Raw genomic sequence first — 21,358 nt, forward strand, 5'->3', positions numbered from 1 at the left:
TAATAAGTCACAATGTCACACACCACCTAACCATCAGCTGATCTAAATATTAATGTTTGACACCTCCACATGATTCAGTTTAAGCTGCCATGGCCACATTCTTCTAACCCTTCTGCTCCATGCTGATGCTAACTCTCTGTGCTGCTGACTCGTACATGCTGAAAACTGAATATGAAAACTTTTGCAGTAGAAGGTAAATGTTTCCACTCCCCCTACATCCTTCACATCCTCGCTCTCCACAGTGAGTCATGCCTCTGGTTCATCTGCATCTGAAGAAAATCACATAAAACTAAAGTTATACTCGTAACTGTGACAATAAAACTGTAGTCGCACGTTTTTATTCGTTGCAGGAGGCTCTGACCTGACTGGACTTCACACCGTGTCTTCCTGCTCCTCTGCGTCTTCTGTCAGTGCTGCAGTGACGGCCTTCAAGTCTGAGACGTCCTCATACTCAGCACCAGAGTCTAACTGAAGACAGATGATACGATTTAATTAAGAATCTATTTATTCATGTTTCAAAGACACTCTCTCTCTCACCTCTATCGTCTCTGCAAAGCTCAGAGTCTTCTTCCTGGATTGAGTCAAAACACAAAAATGACAAAACTCATCACAGAAATTCACAACTATAAAACTAAAGGGAGTTAAAGGAGCTAAATGAAAGAGAGGTGAGTGAACTGGTGGATTTTAATGGTTTTACCTCGTCCACACAATCAGGAGAAGCAGAGGAATCACCAGCAAGAGCACCAGAGTCAGCCTGATGATGTTCATGATTAATGTGGAATTCCCTTCAAATAAAGACAGATATGTGATCAACCTCACTCCAACTGTCTGGGAATGAAGACAGGACCTTTTCTTTACATCAGTTATCAGATGCTACTTATTAACATCAATCTGGTCTGGTGCAGTGAACAGGTGTGTGTGTAGCTGAATTCAAAATTTTACCCGCGGCCACAATCAGATGTACAGTGGAGTTACTACGTCCTCTTTTGTTCTGGGCTTCACAGTAATAATTCCCACTGTGTTCAGCTGTGAAGTCAGTGATGGTGAAGATCTGTCCTGAAACTGAAGTTGAGTCTCCATTCTCCTTGTGCCAGGTGTAAGTAGCTGCTGGGTTAGCATCACTGCTACAGGTCAGATTCACTGAGCTGCCCTCCACTACCTCAGCAGATGGACTCACTGACACAGAGGGAAGCTTTGGTGCATCTGGTGGATTAGATGAACTTATTAATGACTGTGTGCTGATCTGATTTTTCTTTTTGTTTGGCAGTTCACATAATTTTTAATCTAGCATTAACTGGATGGCCCTGAACTGACTTGTATTTACTAAGACAACACATGTAGCACGCTGTGGTTCATACGTAATCATGGGGACCATATTTATAATTTTGACCAAGTTGAAACACTAAGGCTGCTTTAATACAGATGTGAAGACAGAACCAGGAACAGATGTGAATGGTTTTACAGATATAGACTGAGATGGACCCAGTATTGCAGGGTGTCACATAAAGCAAATCAATAATATTTGGGCCATCTTTGCCGGCAGTGTGATGTAGCCTTCAAGTGATCATTTTTGATCTGCCATTATTTGATGCACACTATCTAAATACACTGAAACAAAGCTGACCACAACACTTGCTATGTAAGTACTGTAAACTTTCTACAGCTACACTCATCTACAAGTCTCATCTAGTAGGAGTTGTCTTGTAGTAGAGGCACACTGCCTCTCAAACATCTACAGAAGTGAGAAGGCCTTACCTGCAAAGCCAATCCTTTCCTAACCAGATACAACACGACTGATTTCAGCCATATGTTCCTTTAAAAACTATATTCACTCACATTTCACATCAATGAGGACGTGTTCAGATTTTCTCTGTCCCAGCTCGTTCTCAGCAGCACAGTAATACTCTCCAGAGTCAGAGGCCTGGATGGAGCTGAAGACAAGTTGTGGCTCGAAACTGAAAGGCTGAAAGTCGGGATTCCCATTCTTCTTGTACCAGGTGTAATTAGCAGTTGGGTTAGCATCAGTGCTACAGGTCAGATTCACAGATCTGTTCTCCAGTATCTCACCAGATGGACTCAGCACTGAACAAACCTTTGGAGCATCTGGAGGAGACATCGACATGCAGTACTTAGAGATAAGAGCATTTTATCACACCAAGGGTTTCTTTTTGACTTGTTTTGTTTCTCTTTTTATATTTTTGTCACAGTGGATGCTGATCTTTTTGTTGTTGAATCTAAAAACTGTATAATTAATGGGTGAGGTGAGTCAACCTTTAGTTTAGTTTTAGGAATAAAAACCCAGTCTCTTTTTAAACACTTTCTTCATACTGACAACTGTGGCTTCATCATTGACATACATTAATACATTTATTTTAAAAAACTGTTCTGCTTATTTATATCTGCACTGTAGCTTCTATTACTGTAGCTCTTATATTTTGGCACCTGTTTTAGCGGTTTTTATTTTATCTTGAATTGTCTTGTTGCTGAAATGTGCTATATAAATACATTGCCTTGATATCTTTACAATATCTTTACTTTGCAGTGTGTTTTTAATCCCGAAACAGTGAAGTAAACTCACACACTGACGGAGAGGGAACATTTTCATGTCCTGTAACAGCACAGGAGATTTCTGCTTCCGGAGAAAACCGGCCTTTATAGGATCTCTCGTACACGGACATTCTCTGATTATTCTTGAACCAGATGTAGGAATAACGACCAGGTGGACTGCAGCTGCTGTGACACCTCAGTTCTGCCTCAACATCATTCTGGTGGAGTCTTATCCTGGTGACCTGTACCTGAAAAGCTGGATCTGAGAACAGGAGACATTACCATTATCACTGGTTTTAGGTAAACTAAATGATGGATGTAGCTACACATCAACACAACAGATACAATTCGTAGGAATCATAGCAAGCATGCAAAGGGCCTGTGTCCACATAGCATTTATTTCCTACAGAAGGGTGCTTGCAGGGTGCTGACAAGTATCACCTGTGCTGGATTTTACTGTCCAGCTCATTTGTTTTCTCACCTCTTTGTTTGAGGTTGTTCTTTCACTGTGAGCAAGAAACCAAGGATGCTGCCCTTCGTACTTTGTCTGGATGAGTTTAACTATGACCACTGTCACTCGATGTGGGTGCATGACACGATTCGTCAGAGACCAAAACACAGTGAACTTCACCTTGCCAAAATCTCTAACAAGACGGGACTGTTTCAGGGGGATCTGCTCCCAAATGCTGCTTTCTTTCTCTATAATGATCATTTTTTGGACATATGGTCCAGCTCGGCCAAATCAAGCTTCTCCTCCATCCTTCTTTCAGAAAAGATAGAGCTTCTTCCTGAAAAGTTCAGTGATTTTAAAATGAAAGTACTCAAAGTGCCTCAAAAAAGGCAAAGCCCTCTGAACAAAGACACTGGATGCTGCACTTTCCTCCAGGCGGCTGTATGCTCATGACCTAATCGGAAACTATTGAAAAAAGATGTGGGGTTTCTGAGAATAACAGGCACATACACAGGCCCTTAGTGTGTTTACTTATACAACAGTAATGTTAAAACATATTGATGATGGTCAACCATTATCACCATGTTCAGTATTCTTCAATGTGCAGGGTATTTTCATCAGTTTGTGTTTATGAGTACCTGTGACAGTCAGAGATGTACCAGGTAAACTGCTCCTCCATTCAAAGTATCCTGCTTTGAATGTAAAGCGATACTGGGATGAATCGCTCTCTCTCAGGTCAGTGATTCTCAGAGTGGAGCGTCCTCTCTCTGTTTCAAGGACCTGAAAACGAGGGTCCTCAGGTCTTGAGTTATGCCACCACTTTTGATTAGGTTCAGTAGTGAACCAGTGTTTTGAGTTATCATCATTTCTGTAACTGTTGTAAGTACAAGAAATGTCCACTGATGAGCCTTTTATGGCACAGATGCTTCTGGCAGTATACGTCACTCTGTTACAGCTTTTACCACCGACACCTGTAGGATAAAAAAAAAACTGTTAACCTCTTTTAAAAAAGAGCTGGTGAGGAGTCACAATAGTGGTCGGCATGTAAAAATACAAGTAGTTATAAAGCTCCACCAGATGCTGTTATGTTAGTAGCAAATGAAGTGAGGTAAACTCACACGCTGGAGGAGAAGCGAAATCCTCCTGTCCTTTTAAGGCACAGGAATAGCTGTCTATATAACTAAACGGGACTGAAAAAGATGAAGTTTTTGTTGTCATCTCTCGTCCATTTTTGTACCAGACGTAGGAGGAATGAGCAGGAAGAGGACAACTGCTTTGACACAGAACATTCCGGCTATTATATCTGCTGACCTGCACACTGAGATCTGGATCTTTAAAGAAGAAACAGTTATGTTAGAAAACACTGTCAACATACACAAAACATTGATGTAGTTATTTTTTACATGTTAAATCAAAATGTTACCTGTGACGGACAGAGTGACTCCAGGATCACCGGTATATCTTCCACTTGGTGTGTTTGTTGTGAATCTGAACTTGTACACAGCAGAGTCGCTCTTCTTTAGGTCTGTGATTCTCAGTGTGTGTCTCTGAAAGTTCCCATCGCTGTATGTCACACGAGTTGTGTACTTTGAGTCTGTTGTCAGATCTACGGGTTCTCCGTCTTGGACATTAGTAAACCAGATTTTTTTTTCAATTTTAGTACTTTGGCCATCTTTCCAGTATGGGTATGTGTAGGTGCAGCTTAGTTCCACTGTTGATCCTGTAACAGCACAGATCTGAGTAGCAGTGTAAGTCACTCCCCAGTCATCCGAACCCTGCACCACTGTAACATAGAGCACATCAGCTGTTTTTTATTATACATGTTTTTCATATAGCCCTGATGCTGACTGCTGACCAGTCCAGGGTGTACTCCACCTCTCGCTCAATGACAGCTGGGAAATCTAGAAATTATTCAGTTGTACATCAGAAATGATCATGCCATGTAACAGTTAAAGACGTACACACTCTCTGCAGCTAATTTTAAAAGCATAGAGGCAGGACAACGATTTAGAGGTTGCAGTGAAGCAATGTAGTGCAGCTCAGGCCTTTAAGACAGTACTTAGTGAACTGGATAAAAAAAGAGCTGAGGATCGAACATTTCAGAAGGGTGTAGTGCATGAAAAAAGTCTGCTGCTTTTCTTTCCGTGGCGAGGCTGCAGCAGAGTGTGAAGAGAAATGTATAACACTGAGGCGTGGTCAACTACTGCGATAGAGAGAGAGCGAGATAACAGCAGCTACCGGTGTTTAATTAAGTCACTTAAATGAGCTTTTATTTCCTGTGAAAAGTGTAATTATAAAAATATAGCAGTATTCAGAAATGAGGAAAAACGTCTCATTTTATTTCTGCATTGACTGGACATGTAACCACAGCTATTGTTAGCTTCTTCTGAAAATAGTAATTTGCAGACTGAGAGAAAACTCTCTCAGTCTGGGCAATGTTTGCATGTCACGACCAGTGGTGGACAAAGTACACAACTTCATTACTTGAGTCAAAGTATAGATACTCAGATATTCGTCCAGTACAAGTGAAAGTTGCTCCGTCAAATTATTACTTGAGAACTTACTGGAGAACTTACTCCTAAAAATACTTAAGTATTCAAACTACTTTTAAAAAAAATCTTAAAACATTGTATTTTCACAATGCATGAGTCCAGTGAAGAATACATGGGTGTACATTCTGCTATGTTCTGTTTATTTAGAAAACATTATTCACATTTTTAAACTCACATGTTACAGATTCACAGATTCGCAGCTCCAAAATAAAAGGAACAATAATAAGAAACACCAAAAATATCTGACGACCAGGGAAAATGTCAGCCGTAGCATCGTTAGCACCACTAAATGAACCGCCTGATCTGAGTGACCTTTGCTCTACTTTCAACCATGGAGACGCGTGAGGTACAGGTACGGCAACACCACTTAGACAAACCTCACGCAGAACTTCACGAACACGGTTTGTTGTCTTTTGGATTTCAGAAAAGAAAAGAAAATTCAGCAGCTAACTTCAGAGCGAAAGTAACGAGAACATTCGGTAACACTTTCTTTGAAGGGGTGTGCATAAGACTGACATTTTTAATGCAAAGTTGACATTGTTTGAGATCAATCTGAGTTAAATTTGCATTTAAAAAGGACATAATTGACCGAATGACACTTAATGACAACAGTCATGAACATTCATAAAGACTCATTCATGTTCATGGTTATGGTTATGAAGGTGTCATGTCAGTCTTACGCACACTCCTTCAAAGAAAGTGTTACCGAACATTCATAGTCAAATGAACGATATTTGCCTGTCAAATGTAGCAAAGTAAAAGTAATAATTTTCCCCCAAAAATAAAGTAAATCTGTAAAGTACAGATACCCAAAAAATGTACTTCCGTACAGCACTCAAGTACACACACTACGTTACTGTCCAACCCTGGTCACAACTCAGGGTTTAGCCGTCTCCTGGATGACAGCCCTGTGTTTGACCTTCTGCTTTACAAAGCACAGTAGGGCGGGACTATGAGGAACTCTAAAATAACCCTGTGAACCTTTGAAATATCTGAATTTTTTTGCACATAGATGCGTCAATATGTTCATCACTTAGTTGCTTATTTACTTACTCTGTCGGGCTACTACTGTGCATGTTTAAGCAGTGTTCAACTAAAATCAGCTGCCTGCTGGAAAGGGGGCTGATGTGAGCCATGAGAACAAACCAGAAAGCAAAGTCCCGACCCAATAACCAAAACAATACCGGTATAAATTCTGCCTTCAGGGACCTATCAGCCTTTAAATTGACGCTAGTGCTGCAAACGGTGGCTGAAGTTGAGTTTTGAAGATTGCAGCACGATCCATTCATACGTCATCCACTCAAACACAGCTCTACTACCTTTAACGGTAAACAGACTGCACTCACATAGCACTTTCCTCTTCTTGCGACCACTCAGAGCTGCTCTTACACTACATGTCACATTCACCCATTCACACACTGATGGCAAATCTCCATTCAGATGTATGCCAATTAATACCCGACGGCTCTGGCACCGGGAGCAATTTGGGGTTCAGTGTCTTGCCCGAGGACACTTCGACATGTTACTGCAGCTGTCAGGGATCGAACCCCCAACCTTCTCATTGAGAGACGACCGACTCTAGCACTGAGCCACAGCCGCCCACAATGGTGCACCATTCTTTAGTTCAGAATTGTCATAATATAAAGGTAGAAGTCTACAGAGTCTGCTGCTAACACAGGGTCAATTGTAAACAAGTGCACTTCAATTTACAGAAAGAAAAGGTCATTCTTGGTGTCGCAGGGATAGAAGCACATTGCATCACACATCAAATATTTAGTATTAAAACTGCCCTCTGAGTTTCTGTAGTGTGTTTCTGACTTACAGTATAAATATAAAAAGGTACAGTACCTGACACAGATAGAAGGAAGACAACAAATCCACTTGCTGCTGCTGCTGCTGCTGCTGCTGCTGCTGCTGCTGCTGCTGCTGCTAAAGTCATAGCTGCCGCTCAGGTCTCTGTTAGATCAGCAGGAAGATCACATGAGAAATACTGAATGTCAGTTTGTCACATTAGACATGTGTAGGCTACTAGCAAAAAAGGAGAATGTGGTCTTTGAAGGTCTGAGGTTGGTAACGTTGTGAAAAAACGTTTCAAGCTGTAAAGAGACAGGCCTGCTGCCTTCCTCTCTACAGCATCAATATGCATGAGCAGTCATATGACTGTAAATCCCCAAGTTGAAATGGAGAAATTGTTCTCACTTTTGTTATGCAAATGATGCAAGGAGTTCTTAAAATATACTGTAGTTTCCAGAAATGCCAGTGATAGCGTCATTTTGTGGCAAGTTGGGACTCTGAGTTCAGAATTAAAAAGCTTTTCTAAAATGTAGTTCAAGAAACGTCTCATTTAGTTCGGACCATTTTTCAAGACTGTTTACATATGGCAGGTAGCGTTTGATTGACATCTGCGTGGTTCATTAGCACAGCAACAGAACCTGAGACAATCAGCTTTTCGCAGCTCCTAAACAGTATGTGTGACCAGCCTGATTCAGAATTAAGAGGAAGCAGAAGACATCTGAAATCAATCAGTAACATATGTTTCACTTATGTAAATTATGATAAGTATACCCAATTCAAATCAGGAAATCAGGAAATTTTCAGAAATGTAATTAAGAATATTTATAATTTTAATTACTTGAACACTTTTTAGATACTAGCTTTTATGTACTTAAGACCGTTTTTTAACTAGTTAGAAGGTTATTGTGAATTTAGGCTTCCAGTGCCTTTAAAGCAATTCTTACCTTTCTGGCATTTTTACGCTTTTTTTTTGTAATCATAAAATGCTCCTAATAAGCGCAATAAAATGTAAAAGAAATCAACTAGGCGTTGAAACTCATCAATATTTAATTGTCATATATTTCTGATAAAAGTCTGACCAATCATTTTATTCGGTCCGAGTAAATTGATTTGCCGAGCTTCCTGTCCGTCATCCGTCGCCGCGTCCCTCCCAGTTGCTCCACTGTCACGGCTCGCAAGTCGCGCGCCTCTCTGGTAGAGCAGTAGAGCGGTGAGAGAGAGCAAGGAACGGAGAACTGACAATGACTGACCAAGGCGAGCCGCCACTTCCATCATCAGCTGCCCCCACAGAGAAAATTATCAGGACAAAGAAGACTATTTCACAAAAAGCTGCCTTAAAGAAAGAGCTTGATGCGGCAAGAGGCAAGACTGGAGTCAACATCGGCTCTGCTTTCCAGCAATGGAGGAGGCTAATGCAGCTACATCCGGAGCTAAAAAGAGATGAGATGGTCGCGGAGTTTCTGCTGGACAGGTACTTTTAGTTTGCCTAATCCTAGAACACCTTGTCTGGTGGTTCCGGGCCTCTCCTCAGCAGATTCCCCACTCTGCATCACCCCACGGCCCTGCTGCTCCTACCCTGGCAGCCCCTGGAAGGACCTGCCCTTCTCGGGGCTCTTAGACCTCCTGTGCTGGTTCCTGCTGTAGGCTGCTGCTGTCGGCCCCTGCCTCTGAAGATCCGGAACGTAGTCGGGATCTCCAACCACACTCTCCTCCAAGAAGCACCACAATTTAAAAAAAGAAAGAGCCTTTTACTTTGTGACTATATAACATAAAGTTAAAAGAAAAAAATGTTGAAGCTAAACGTCTGAACGAGGGCTAAAGTTAGCTACCGTTAGCTGACAAAACAGGTTCTCAACAAAGTTAACCTGTAAACAAAACTGCTTCAACTGCTCCTAATTTTATGACAAACGTTACCGGGACAATTCAGGCAAGGTAAGACGTTATGACAGCAAGAAAATATTAATTCTGCCGAAAAACGACGCATTTGACTGTAAACAAACAGGCGATGAAATGCTATAATTACGATAGTAACGTTGGTAGTTCGTCAGACTACAAAAGGTAACTAAACGTTACGAGGGAGGGAATTTTATTTTATACCACATGCAGAATTTAATATTATTTAATTACTGTTGGTTAGTTTTCACTTACCTGTGCCTCTGACTCTGACTCTGACTCCATTGACCCGTTTCACTCGCGCTACTTCTCTCACCGCACACGTCAGGGATGCATGGAGGAGGAGGGAGGGAGGGAGGGGAGCGTCAGAGGTCAGGCATGGGGAAGAGGGTGGGACTTTGAAGGGAGGCGGAGTTGTTCTTGTTCAAATTTTAACTAAGTGCTGAGGGACATGCCAGAAAGGTAAGAATTGCTTTAAGAGGGAATATTTAATATGGAAAATCCTGCTTATTTAGCCTTTTATGACTATTATTAACAGCATCAGTCTGTCAAATGAGCTGGTCTGTGTTTAGTGACTTTTATCTTCAGCAGCACTGTGTGAAGGTGGGAAAGGTGGGTTCATTATGTGTGTTTTAGTGTTATACTCACTTCTATTTAATTTGATCATTTATTTTAGTGCTATTAAAGCTGCTACAGAAACTCTATTTTATCTGAATTTTGTATGTCATGCAAATGTGACAATAACTTTTCAGATTTTGAATGTTATTCTTTTAATTATAACATATAATACCTACAATGAACACAAGTCCAGTATCGGTCAGGCTCTCACAGACGTCAGTAAGTAACTTGATGCACTGGCAAAGTTGGTTCCCCTTCTTCTCATTAAGGAAATACAGACTTCCGTAACTTAACTCTTAAGTTACTGAATCCTTCAGATGTACCACTGACAGCTCCAGCCTTACAGAACTACTCATCATGTGCAATACTCCAAACCTCCCAAAAGTTCATGTAACAGGATGCAAACAGATGTTTCATGTGTGAAAACATGAAACACATCTAAAGACTTTGAAACATGAGGATACAGAACAATCTGTAAATACACAAGTGAATATGCTTTAAATGGTTTGTATCATTTAACGTCATATCTCACATTAAATCCAGAAAAGTGCACATTTAGGAAGTCTGTTCTTTTATAAAATGTTTAAAAGCATATGAAGCCTGTTCTGAATAAGCTTAATAAATGTCTTACAATGTAAATGAGGATGTACAGTACCTGGCAAAACGAGAAGGACGATAACCAACCCACTTGCTGCTGCTGCTTTTAAACTCATAGCTGCTCCTCTCATCCCTGTGTGACTTCAGAGAGAATAAAACACATCAGCAGGGACGGTAAAGAACCTTTGCAAATACATATCAGTCATATCAATGGATAATTCTACTTACAACAGGGAGAGGATGTTCTCTTCACAGAAAATGCTCCTTTGTGATCATCAGAAGGCAGAAGTCAAGCTGTAGAAGTTGTCTGACTTCCTTCCTCTTTACACCATTAATTTGCATGAAAGAAGGTTCTCACTGACGTATTAATATTGAATAATAAGCAATATATGCTACTACCAATGCGACCCGGCACCGGATAAGCGGAGGATAATGGATGGATGGATGCTACTAAAAATGTTGGCTGAGCAACAATTGGACTAATATATCAAGTCATTTTACTGTAACTAACTACATACTGTATCAGGTCACAGTCATTGCAGATTAAGAACAAAAGTAACACAAAGATCAAATGTGTGAAAATGTAGCCAAAGAAATGTGTGAAAACAGCAGCTGATGCAGAGGAGAAGTTACTGGGTGTGTCTGCGGGTGCAAACTGACAGAGCTCCATGTTGACAGAGATGTCTCTCTGACACAGGAAGAGATGCACGTTTAATCATGGTCCCAGGGTAAGGCAAGGGTTCGTTTGCACCAACCTGGTCTCACAGAAATTGTAATAGTACTTTGCACATGCGATGCACGCTGGCTCATAAAGAGTTTTTCCTCTTTATACACTGTGAAAGAGTTGTATATACATTACCTGGCATTATCAGCAGATCTTGGACACAATCAATGACTGTTTATAAAGATGGACGACTTGTCTCCCCCTCCTCTTGTTGTAAAAAAAAAAAAAAAAAGAAGCCAAAATACACAAAGTACAGCCCCTCATGCTACCAGAATAACACATCTAACTTACCAGAAAAAAACGGCAAAGATCCCTCAGAGGAGCTCAGTCTGCAGCAGAACAGCTTCTTGTGTTCTCTGGGGGGGTTTTGGCTTCATTTTTGTACAACGTGAGGAGGTGGAGTCCATCTATATATACAGTCATTTGTTGTTGTTTCCCCCTTTTCACTTCTCAGTTTCTCTTTCTTCAGCATCTTCCCAATAATCAAAGTTTTATCTGACCTAATCCTTCAGGGACATATCTGAAGCTCGATGTCTCATCTCTCAACAGTAGAACTGAAAAAGCTTGTGTTTGGCTTCTCTGCAGGCAAACTCAACAACTAGCTAAAAGCATTGTGAAACATTATAACCTAATAAGGCTAAAGCTAACGTGGCTAATGTGTTAGAAGTCATTAAAAGTGAAACTTGCACATCCTGTATACGAGGAAACAGTGGAGCGGCAATCTGACAAAGTCGGCCGTTTGTTTCGTCTTTTTTTAAACAATGAAGATGGACATTTCTACTTCCTTATTAACAATGTGGGAAAAAAGTAAATAAATAAAACCCACTTACCATCTAGCGGTGGGATCGCACGGTTCAGCACGCAGGTGATCCGCGGACTGGCGTAAAGTTTAACATCATGGTGTGAAGGAAAGTTTTACTTACGTTAAATCCCTATTCAGAGGTACAGTGACAGGAGACAACAAAACATGATGTTTTTGCACCGATGCACATGTGTGTGCGTGTGGTCTCTGTGGTTTGCTATGGAGGAGGAGCTGCAGCAGCTCAGAGAACTAGTGGCACAGCTTAAAGCAGATAATGAGCAGCTGTCTTGGGCGAGGGACGCTTCCCAGGCCAGTTCCAGCAGAGCTGACCGCACTCCTATCACTTCAGGTGATAATCCTCCAGCTGCAGGGGCCAGCGCCACGGTCACTGAACGGCTGATTGTTATACCTAGAGACCGTAGATGTCCCATGTTTAATGGTAGGACAGGTATAGGTATAGTTGAGTGGAAAGAGGAGCTACAGGCATGTATGCGTGCCCGCCACCTGTCGGTTCGCAATCAGGCCTTCTTCCTCGTTGACCATCTGGAAGGGGAGGCCAGAGAGGAGATTAAGTATCGCCCCCGTGTGGAAAGAGAGGATCCAGCCAAGGTTTTGGCTATCTTGACTTAGCTTTATGGCTGCGTTCGGTCATATGTAACCTTACAGCAAACTTTCTTTTCCAGGAAGCAGCAGGAAGGGGAGACATTACTTGAGTTTTCCTTGGCTCTGATGGCCCTCATGGAGCGTGTCAAGCAGTCAGCACCTGATGCCCTGCCTAACGCAGAACTTCTCCTTCGCGATCAGTTCGTGGAGCACGTGCTTGATGGTGCCCTTCGCAGGGAATTGAAGCAGTTGGTTCGCCGCTGCCCTACTTCTTCTCTGCTTGATGTACGTGGAGAGGCCATTAGATGGGAGAGGGAGGGGTCCCCAAGGGCTGCTAGGGAACGTAGCCACTCCCTTCCTTCGGCCTACGGCCTACAGTACGGAGTACAGGGTAGTTCTCGCCCCGCCCCTCTTGTCTCGCCCCATGACTCAGAGTTGAGTGAGGTGAAGGGACTCTTGAAGCGTCAACAGGAACAGCTTGACCAGCTTGCCCAGACCATGGCTTCTTTGCAGACCCGTCCTTTTCCCCCTCGGCCTCTTCGCAACGGGCCTTTGATTTGCCGAAGGTGTCAACAGCAAGGCCATTATGCCAGCGAATGTGACGGGAAGCGGGTTCCCTCTCGTCCCCGTTCTGGCTCTGCCACTGGCTGATCTTCTAATGTGGCTGGGTTTTCCCGCTCCGCATTCCAGCCGGAAAACTGAAGCCCGCTGAGCTGGGGAGCCAAAGCTCAGATGGGGAGGTTGGAGGCTCACAACCAGATCTTATCGATCGAATAATGGCGCCCTGTCCACATATTGATGTTTTAATGGGTGGGGTCACTGTCCCATGCTTGTTGGACAGTGGGTCCATGGTGTCCACGATCCCTGAGAGGTTCTTTGTAGAACATTTCGCGCCCTGGGGCCAAGAGCGCCTTCGGTCTTGTAATTGGCTGCAGTTGCGGGCAGCCAATGGGCTTTGTATTCCTTACATCGGTTACTTGGAGCTGCCTGTGACATTGTGTGGGAAGGTGGTCCCTGGTTGTGGCATCTTGGTGGTGAGAGACCCTCCTGATGCTGCCTCTGCTGCCCCTGGGATCTTGGGGAGCAACATCATCCATCGATGTTATCGGGAACTCTTTGCAGTGTATGGTCCTGCTCTTTTTAACTCTCCCTCAGTGGTTCAAGCCCCAGGTCCAGTCCTTGAAGCCCTGCAACGGTGCCATCGGGCCGCCTCGGAACCTCAGAGGAACATCACTGGTTCCGCCAGGGTCCGAGGCAGACGGGCCACACGCATATCTGGCGGAGTAATGGAACTTGTGGCAACCACTTGTCCGAAGCAACTGGATGGTCAGACCGTGCTGTTTGAACCAGAGTCCAGCCTGCCAGCGGGGCTGCTGGCTTCCCCTTGTCTTGTTCGGGTTACCCGTGGTACAGCTTACGTCCCAGTGGTCAATGTGGGGACGACTGACGTCCTCCTCTATCTACGTACTGGCCTTGGCGCTTTAAGTAGTGCCCAGGTCGTCAGCTTGCCGGCCGGTGTAACCGAGGTGAAGCCCACTACAGCCTCAGTTTCTTCCCAGGCAGCTGCTGGTGTGGCCCCGGGCGGGGTAGAAGCCGTGGACCTGTCTGCTTTAGGAGAGCGAGAGCAGATGGAGGTGCAGGCTCTGCTGCAAAAATATCGTGCTGTTTTCTCCGCCCATGATGGTGATTTGGGTTGTACCAACCTTATCTCTCATGAAATCCCCTTGCTTGATAATGCGCCAGTGAGACAGCGGTACCGACAAATTCCTCCCTCTGAGTATGAGGAGGTGAAGGCTCACATTGATCAGTTGCTTGAAGCCAAGGTGATCCAGGAAAGCAATAGCCCCTTTGCTTCCCCCATTGTCCTCGTCCGTGAAAAGGATGGTACGTATGTGTGTTGACTACCGTCTGCTTAATAGCAAGACACGGAAGGACGCCTTCCCTCTACCTCGCATTGAGGAAAGCCTTGATGCCCTTGCGGGAGCTCGCTCGTTCACCACCCTGGACTTAGCAAGTGGGTACAATCAGGTCCCTGTTGCAGAGCAGGACAAGCCCAAGACGGCCTTTTGCACACCCTTTGCTCTCTTTGAGTGGAACCGTATGCCATTCGGCTTGTCCAACGCTCCAGGCACCTTTCAAAGACTGATGCAAAGGATGTTTGGGGATCAACAGTGCCAATCCCTGCTCTTGTATTTAGATGACATTATTGTATTCTCTTCTTCAGTCTCACAACACCTGCAGCGACTGGAGGTGGTTCTTAGTCGGCTGCAGAGGGAAGGCTTGAAGGTCAAACTTGAAAAATGTGCCTTTTTCCAGAAGGAGGTACGTTATCTGGGGCACATCATCTCCAGTCAAGGAGTTTCCACTGACCCTGCCAAGATCGAGGCAGTGGCAAAATGGCAGCGTCCCCGCCAATTGCCAGAGCTGCGCTCTTTCTTGGGGTTTGCCAGCTATTACAGGCGGTTTGTGGGGTTCGCTAAGCTGGCGAGCCCCCTGCATAAGCTAGCGGCAGAACTTGCAGGTGCCCGGTCCAAGCGAGTCTCTGGGCGGGATCTGAGCTCTTCATGGACGCCCCAGTGTGAACAAGGCTTTGAGGCCTTAAAGGCTAAGTTGGTTTCGGCCCCAGTGTTGGCCTATGCAGACTTTTCACAGCCGTTCATCTTGGAGATTGATGCGAGTCACAATGGCCTGGGGGCCGTCCTTTCGCAGGAGACTGATCATGGTGTTCGGCCGATAGCATATGCCAGCAGAGGCCTTCGACACGCTGAGCGCAACATGGATAACTACAGTTCCATGAAATTAGAGTTTCTTGCGCTTAAGTGGGCAATGGGAGAAAAGTTCCGGGAGTATTTGTTGGGGCACAAATTTGGTTTTCACAGACAACAACCCGTTGAGCTACCTTAATTCAGCTTAGTTGGGGGCCACAGAGCAGCGGTGGGCGTCCCAGCTAGCTGCCTTTGATTTTGAGATCAAGTATCGCTCTGGGCGCGTCAATAAGAACGCGGATGCTCTCTCCCGACAGTATCTGTCAGGGTCCAGCCTGGCTGAACATGCGCTACCTGGCACTGCATTCCCATCGCTCTCCCAGCCAACTTCAGACCCAACCCTAGTGGTGCCTGCAGCCCAGTCGATGGTGTCTGCTTCCGGGGCCACTCCCCATTGAACCTCCGTTCCTTGCAGGAGACGGATTCTCTTTTGCGTGACCATTTTCTGCCCTTTTGGAGGAGGCGGGCTAAGCCTACTCGTGAGGAGAGGCAGCAACTTCCCCCTTCGGCTTTGACGCTCCTGAAACAGTGGGATCGCTTGGTCGAGCAGGAGGGTGTATTGTACCGCCGGACTTTCCGTTCGGATGGGGGGGAGGAGTACCTCCAGCTTGTCCTACCTGCTGTCCTTAAGGAGGAGACCCTGACCCAGTTGCACCAAAACCATGGTCACCAAGGTATCGAGCGCACCACTGAATTGGTGCGACAGCGCTCTTACTGGCCAGGGATGTCCGTTGACATCAAGCAGTGGGTCCAGACATGTGAACGTTGCCAGGTTGCCAAGGATTCGGGGTCAGTGCCCCATAGTTTTATGGGTCATGTTCTGGCGTCTCGGCCAAACGAGATCGTCGCCATCGACTTTACGTTGCTGGAACCCTCGCGGAACGGGTTGGAGAACGTGTTGGTAATGACTGATGTGTTCAGCAAGTACACTGTGGCGGTCCCAACCCGGGATCAGCAGGCAGTAACTGTGGCTCGGGTCTTGCTGACCAAATGGTTTTTCCGGTTTGGTGTCCCAACTCGTATTCATTCTGACCAAGGTCGGAGCTTTGAGAGCTCCTTGATCCAACAGCTCTGTCGCTTGTACGAGGTAGACAAATCGCGAACAACTCCTTACCACCCAGCCGGCAACGGGCAGTGTGAGCGATTTAATCGAACTCTCCATGACCTCTTGCGGACATTGCCGGCCTCCCGGAAGCGGGATTGGGTTTCCTGTCTCCCGCAAGTGTTGTTTTGTTATAACACTACGCCACATCAAAGTACAGGAGAGTCACCTTTCTTTTTGATGTTTGGTCGAGAGCCTCGGCTCCCCGTGGACTTTCTTTTGGGCCGGGTCCGGGACCCAGAGCCGGGGGAAGTACAGGACTGGATGACTGAGCATCAGGCAAGGCTCAAGGTGGCATTTGAGAATGCTCGTGAGCGGTTGTTGGCTGCTGCAGGTCGACGCAAAGAGCGGCACGATCGGCACGTTCGGGAGGCCCCTCTGCAGGTGGGCCAGCTGGTTTACCTCCGAGACCTTGGTGTTAGGGGTCGACACAAGCTCCATGACAAGTGGAGCCCAGTGACTTACCAGGTGCTGAGAGCCCCATCCGGAGACGGAGCGGTTTACACCATTGCCCCTGTAGAGGAGTTGCATAGGGCTCGGCAAGTGCACCGAGACATGCTGAAGGCCCAGGTCGTGTCCGGTGCTCACTCTCCTAGGGCGTTGTCTCCACCCGCTTCAGCAGCGCTCCTGGGCTCCTCTGATTCATCTGAAGATGGTGAGCTATGGCTGCTGGCCCGTGAAACTTCTGCACCTTCGGCCGCCGAGGCACCAGTCCAACCCCGCTCTACGGGGCTTGCTGTGACGACCCCAGTAGACGCTCAGCCTGACCCAGGCTAAAGTCCGGTTGCCGCTCCTTCTAGTGGTCAGTCCAGACCCTCTCCGTTAGCTTGGCGTCGAACTGGCCGTTCCACCGCCGGTCAACATTCCAACGTTCATCGTCTTCCCCAGCCTGCTGGCATCAGGGGTAATAGGGTACTTGAACCTGCACTGCCGGTGGTAAACGCCCAGTCTGTCCTGTTTAGGCCTTGGTCCTAGCTGTGGTGTGCTTAACTAGTAGTTCGTCGTCGGGGCGACGACGCAGAGAGGGGGGGTGGAATGTGGCAGGTTGAGTGCTGCTCCACCTCCACTCAATCAATACCACCTGTGCCTGATTGCGCAGCGGTGCCACCTGTCATTAGTCGCGCTTTCGCGGGTGCGCACACTATTGCCTGGCGTTCACTGAGAGAGGGCTTGCTGGCGTGCTCCGGTTGTTTGCCCCGAGCGGGATTTGTACGGTAGGCGAGTGTTGCTATACTTATAGACTGATTTTATTGTGCATCATGGTGTTACAGCTGCGGTGATTTTGTGGCTCCACAGCGTTGTCGGCCGTGTTGATTGGTGCCGTTTTGTGAGGAGGTTGAGGAGTGTGGAGTCTGCTCTCTGCCCTCACCAGGAAACCGTGGAGGTGTTTTGGGCCAGGGGTTAAGCTCTCTTCGCTCGGGTAAGCTGGCTCTTTTGTTACAGACGTCTGCTGGCTTATTGTCCTCGTGTTGAATTTGTCCTGCTCTCTGTCCTGCTGTAGCTGCTGAGGCCACAGTTTGTCTCTCCTCTTCCCCCTGCGCTCGGTGTGGGGCTGCGCTGCCACGGCTCGGTGACGCGGACTACCAGCTGGGCATCGTGAAGGACGGCTGTCCACGGCCCCCCAGCCCTGGTGCGGTCGCTTCGTCTCCGCCGTCTTCTTCTGCTGCTGCGTGATCTACATGTGGGTTAAAGGGACACAGTAATTCTGCCGTGTGCCCACGCAGCTCCGGGTTTTCCATCCCACCACAACTCTTATTGATTTGATTAATTCCTTTCTGTCTTCGTTTATTTGGGTTTATTCGTTTGGGTTAAATATTTTCTTTTGTGGTTTATTTAGTTTAATATTCAGCTGTTGTGTTCGTATGCTTATTGAAAGGGAATATTATTCCTGGTCCCTGCTCACAGCTGAGTTTTTGGTGTTAAGTTTCTTTTTGTTCATTATTATCGTGTTACTTTGTTTTCTTATAGATTCGTATTTGGTCTCTATCATTTAATTAGTTATTAGGTTTATTTCTTTGTCTGTTGGGTGTGAGTGTGCGTGGTGTAGTATCATTCTGTTTTAACTGTACAATCCATCTGCCTGAGTGTCCCATCACACGTGGTATTATAATTTTGTTTTCTTCTTTTCCAGGACAGGAGCGGGTGTAGCGTGCGGCAGACTCCCCCCGGTGGTGGTTCCCCTCTCACTTCCCTGAATTTGGTGTGGCACGTGGTGGTTAGTAGTGGGTTTATTTTGTTGGTTGCTTTGCTTTAGTCTGTCCGCCAAGCTAAGCCTTAGCCCTGTTCCTGCCATTTGTGTATGCTTTTACCACAATTTACAGTGCTTTATTATTTTGACACTCAGGCCGTGCATTTGTGACATCTTTGTGTTCTTTTAGACCTATTCAATTATTTGAATTAATAAAACTTATTGTATGTGGAAGTCCGTCTCTCGTCCTCTTTAAACATATTGGTGTAACGAACCTGTGTGCTCTTCTAAAGTAAGAGTGGTTATTGTATTTCCTGGGGTGCAATTCCCCAGGTGGCGTTGCCTGGCTATTCTCGACTCTTCTCACTCCCTCCCTTCGGCCACAATTGGCGTTGCCGGCAGGATGCACTGTTAGAGGACAGAGACGTGACTTCCTTTTTTTTTTTTGTTTGTTTGTTGTTACTATTGTGCGCTTTTCCCTTTCTTTGGTTATTGTGGTGTTGTGTTAGAGTTTGTGGTGGTGTGTGGAGGTAGCGGTGGAGGCGGAGCGGCAGCATTTTTTTTGGCCAGTTAGTAACATCCGGTCTCCATTTCGAGGGTTGTGCGTGTGGTCTCTGTGGTTTGCTATGGAGGAGGAGCTGCAGCAGCTCAGAGAACTAGTGGCACAGCTTAAAGCAGATAATGAGCAGCTGTCTTGGGCGAGGGACGCTTCCCAGGCCAGTTCCAGCAGAGCTGACCCCACTCCTATCACTTCAGGTGATAATCCTCCAGCTGCAGGGGCCAGCGCCACGGTCACTGAACGGCTGATTGTTATACCTAGAGACCGTAGATGTCCCATGTTTAATGGTAAGACAGGTATAGGTATAGTTGAGTGGAAAGAGGAGCTACAGGCATGTATGCGTGCCCGCCACCTGTCGGTTCGCAATCAGGCCTTCTTCCTCGTTGACCATCTGGAAGGGGAGGCCAGAGAGGAGATTAAGTATCGCCCCCGTGTGGAAAGAGAGGATCCAGCCAAGGTTTTGGCTATCTTGACTGAGCTTTATGGCTGCGTTCGGTCATATGTAACCTTACAGCAAACTTTCTTTTCCAGGAAGCAGCAGGAAGGGGAGACATTACTTGAGTTTTCCTTGGCTCTGATGGCCCTCATGGAGCGTGTCAAGCAGTCAGCACCTGATGCCCTGCCTAACGCAGAACTTCTCCTTCGCGATCAGTTCGTGGAGCACGTGCTTGATGGTGCCCTTCGCAGGGAATTGAAGCAGTTGGTTCGCCGCTGCCCTACTTCTTCTCTGCTTGATGTACGTGGAGAGGCCATTAGATGGGAGAGGGAGGGGTCCCCAAGGGCTGCTAGGGAACGTAGCCACTCCCTTCCTTCGGCCTACGGCCTACAGTACGGAGTACAGGGTAGTTCTCGCCCCGCCCCTCTTGTCTCGCCCCATGACTCAGAGTTGAGTGAGGTGAAGGGACTCTTGAAGCGTCAACAGGAACAGCTTGACCAGCTTGCCCAGACCATGGCTTCTTTGCAGACCCGTCCTTTTCCCCCTCGGCCTCTTCGCAACGGGCCTTTGATTTGCCGAAGGTGTCAACAGCAAGGCCATTATGCCAGCGAATGTGACGGGAAGCGGGTTCCCTCTCGTCCCCGTTCTGGCTCTGCCACTGGCTGATCTTCTAATGTGGCTGGGTTTTCCCGCTCCGCATTCCAGCCGGAAAACTGAAGCCCGCTGAGCTGGGGAGCCAAAGCTCAGATGGGGAGGTTGGAGGCTCACAACCAGATCTTATCGATCGAATAATGGCGCCCTGTCCACATATTGATGTTTTAATGGGTGGGGTCACTGTCCCATGCTTGTTGGACAGTGGGTCCATGGTGTCCACGATCCCTGAGAGGTTCTTTGTAGAACATTTCGCGCCCTGGGGCCAAGAGCGCCTTCGGTCTTGTAATTGGCTGCAGTTGCGGGCAGCCAATGGGCTTTGTATTCCTTACATCGGTTACTTGGAGCTGCCTGTGACATTGTGTGGGAAGGTGGTCCCTGGTTGTGGCATCTTGGTGGTGAGAGACCCTCCTGATGCTGCCTCTGCTGCCCCTGGGATCTTGGGGAGCAACATCATCCATCGATGTTATCGGGAACTCTTTGCAGTGTATGGTCCTGCTCTTTTTAACTCTCCCTCAGTGGTTCAAGCCCCAGGTCCAGTCCTTGAAGCCCTGCAACGGTGCCATCGGGCCGCCTCGGAACCTCAGAGGAACATCACTGGTTCCGCCAGGGTCCGAGGCAGACGGGCCACACGCATATCTGGCGGAGTAATGGAACTTGTGGCAACCACTTGTCCGAAGCAACTGGATGGTCAGACCGTGCTGTTTGAACCAGAGTCCAGCCTGCCAGCGGGGCTGCTGGCTTCCCCTTGTCTTGTTCGGGTTACCCGTGGTACAGCTTACGTCCCAGTGGTCAATGTGGGGACGACTGACGTCCTCCTCTATCTACGTACTGGCCTTGGCGCTTTAAGTAGTGCCCAGGTCGTCAGCTTGCCGGCCGGTGTAACCGAGGTGAAGCCCACTACAGCCTCAGTTTCTTCCCAGGCAGCTGCTGGTGTGGCCCCGGGCGGGGTAGAAGCCGTGGACCTGTCTGCTTTAGGAAAGCGAGAGCAGATGGAGGTGCAGGCTCTGCTGCAAAAATATCGTGCTGTTTTCTCCGCCCATGATGGTGATTTGGGTTGTACCAACCTTATCTCT

The 21,358-nt window shown here is 46.6% G+C and overlaps 1 protein-coding gene across 1 annotated transcript; it reads right to left on the reverse strand.

Annotated features, from left to right (window-relative positions):
- Nucleotides 1-372: 372 nt before the first annotated feature.
- On the reverse strand, nt 373-4,766 carry LOC138595067 (B-cell receptor CD22-like). The gene is made up of 9 exons (XM_069666385.1): nt 4,422-4,766; nt 4,117-4,329; nt 3,637-3,969; nt 2,579-2,809; nt 1,837-2,103; nt 943-1,203; nt 698-785; nt 538-571; nt 373-468 (listed from the first exon to the last, which is right to left on the reverse strand). Exons 2-9 carry the CDS (start codon nt 4,214-4,216, stop codon nt 373-375), a joined length of 1,410 nt encoding a protein of 469 aa, XP_069522486.1. The 5' UTR covers nt 4,217-4,329; nt 4,422-4,766.
- Between the last annotated feature and the right edge of the window lie 16,592 nt (nt 4,767-21,358).

Source organism: Semicossyphus pulcher, unplaced genomic scaffold (genome assembly GCF_022749685.1).
Source record: "Semicossyphus pulcher isolate SPU_LCO1_2020_fin unplaced genomic scaffold, fSemPul1.0.p SCAF_17, whole genome shotgun sequence".
NCBI lineage: Eukaryota > Metazoa > Chordata > Actinopteri > Labriformes > Labridae > Semicossyphus > Semicossyphus pulcher.

Coding starts and splice junctions, on each gene's coding strand:
- LOC138595067 (XM_069666385.1), bottom strand. CDS start 4,216: ATGACAACAAAAACTTCATCTTTTTCAGTCCCGTTTAGTTATATAGAC. Junction 3,970..4,116: donor TTTCGCTTCTCCTCCAGCGT/GTGAGTTTACCT, acceptor TTTATCCTACAG/GTGTCGGTGGTAAAAGCTGT. Junction 1,204..1,836: donor CGTCCTCATTGATGTGAAAT/GTGAGTGAATAT, acceptor CTAATCCACCAG/ATGCACCAAAGCTTCCCTCT.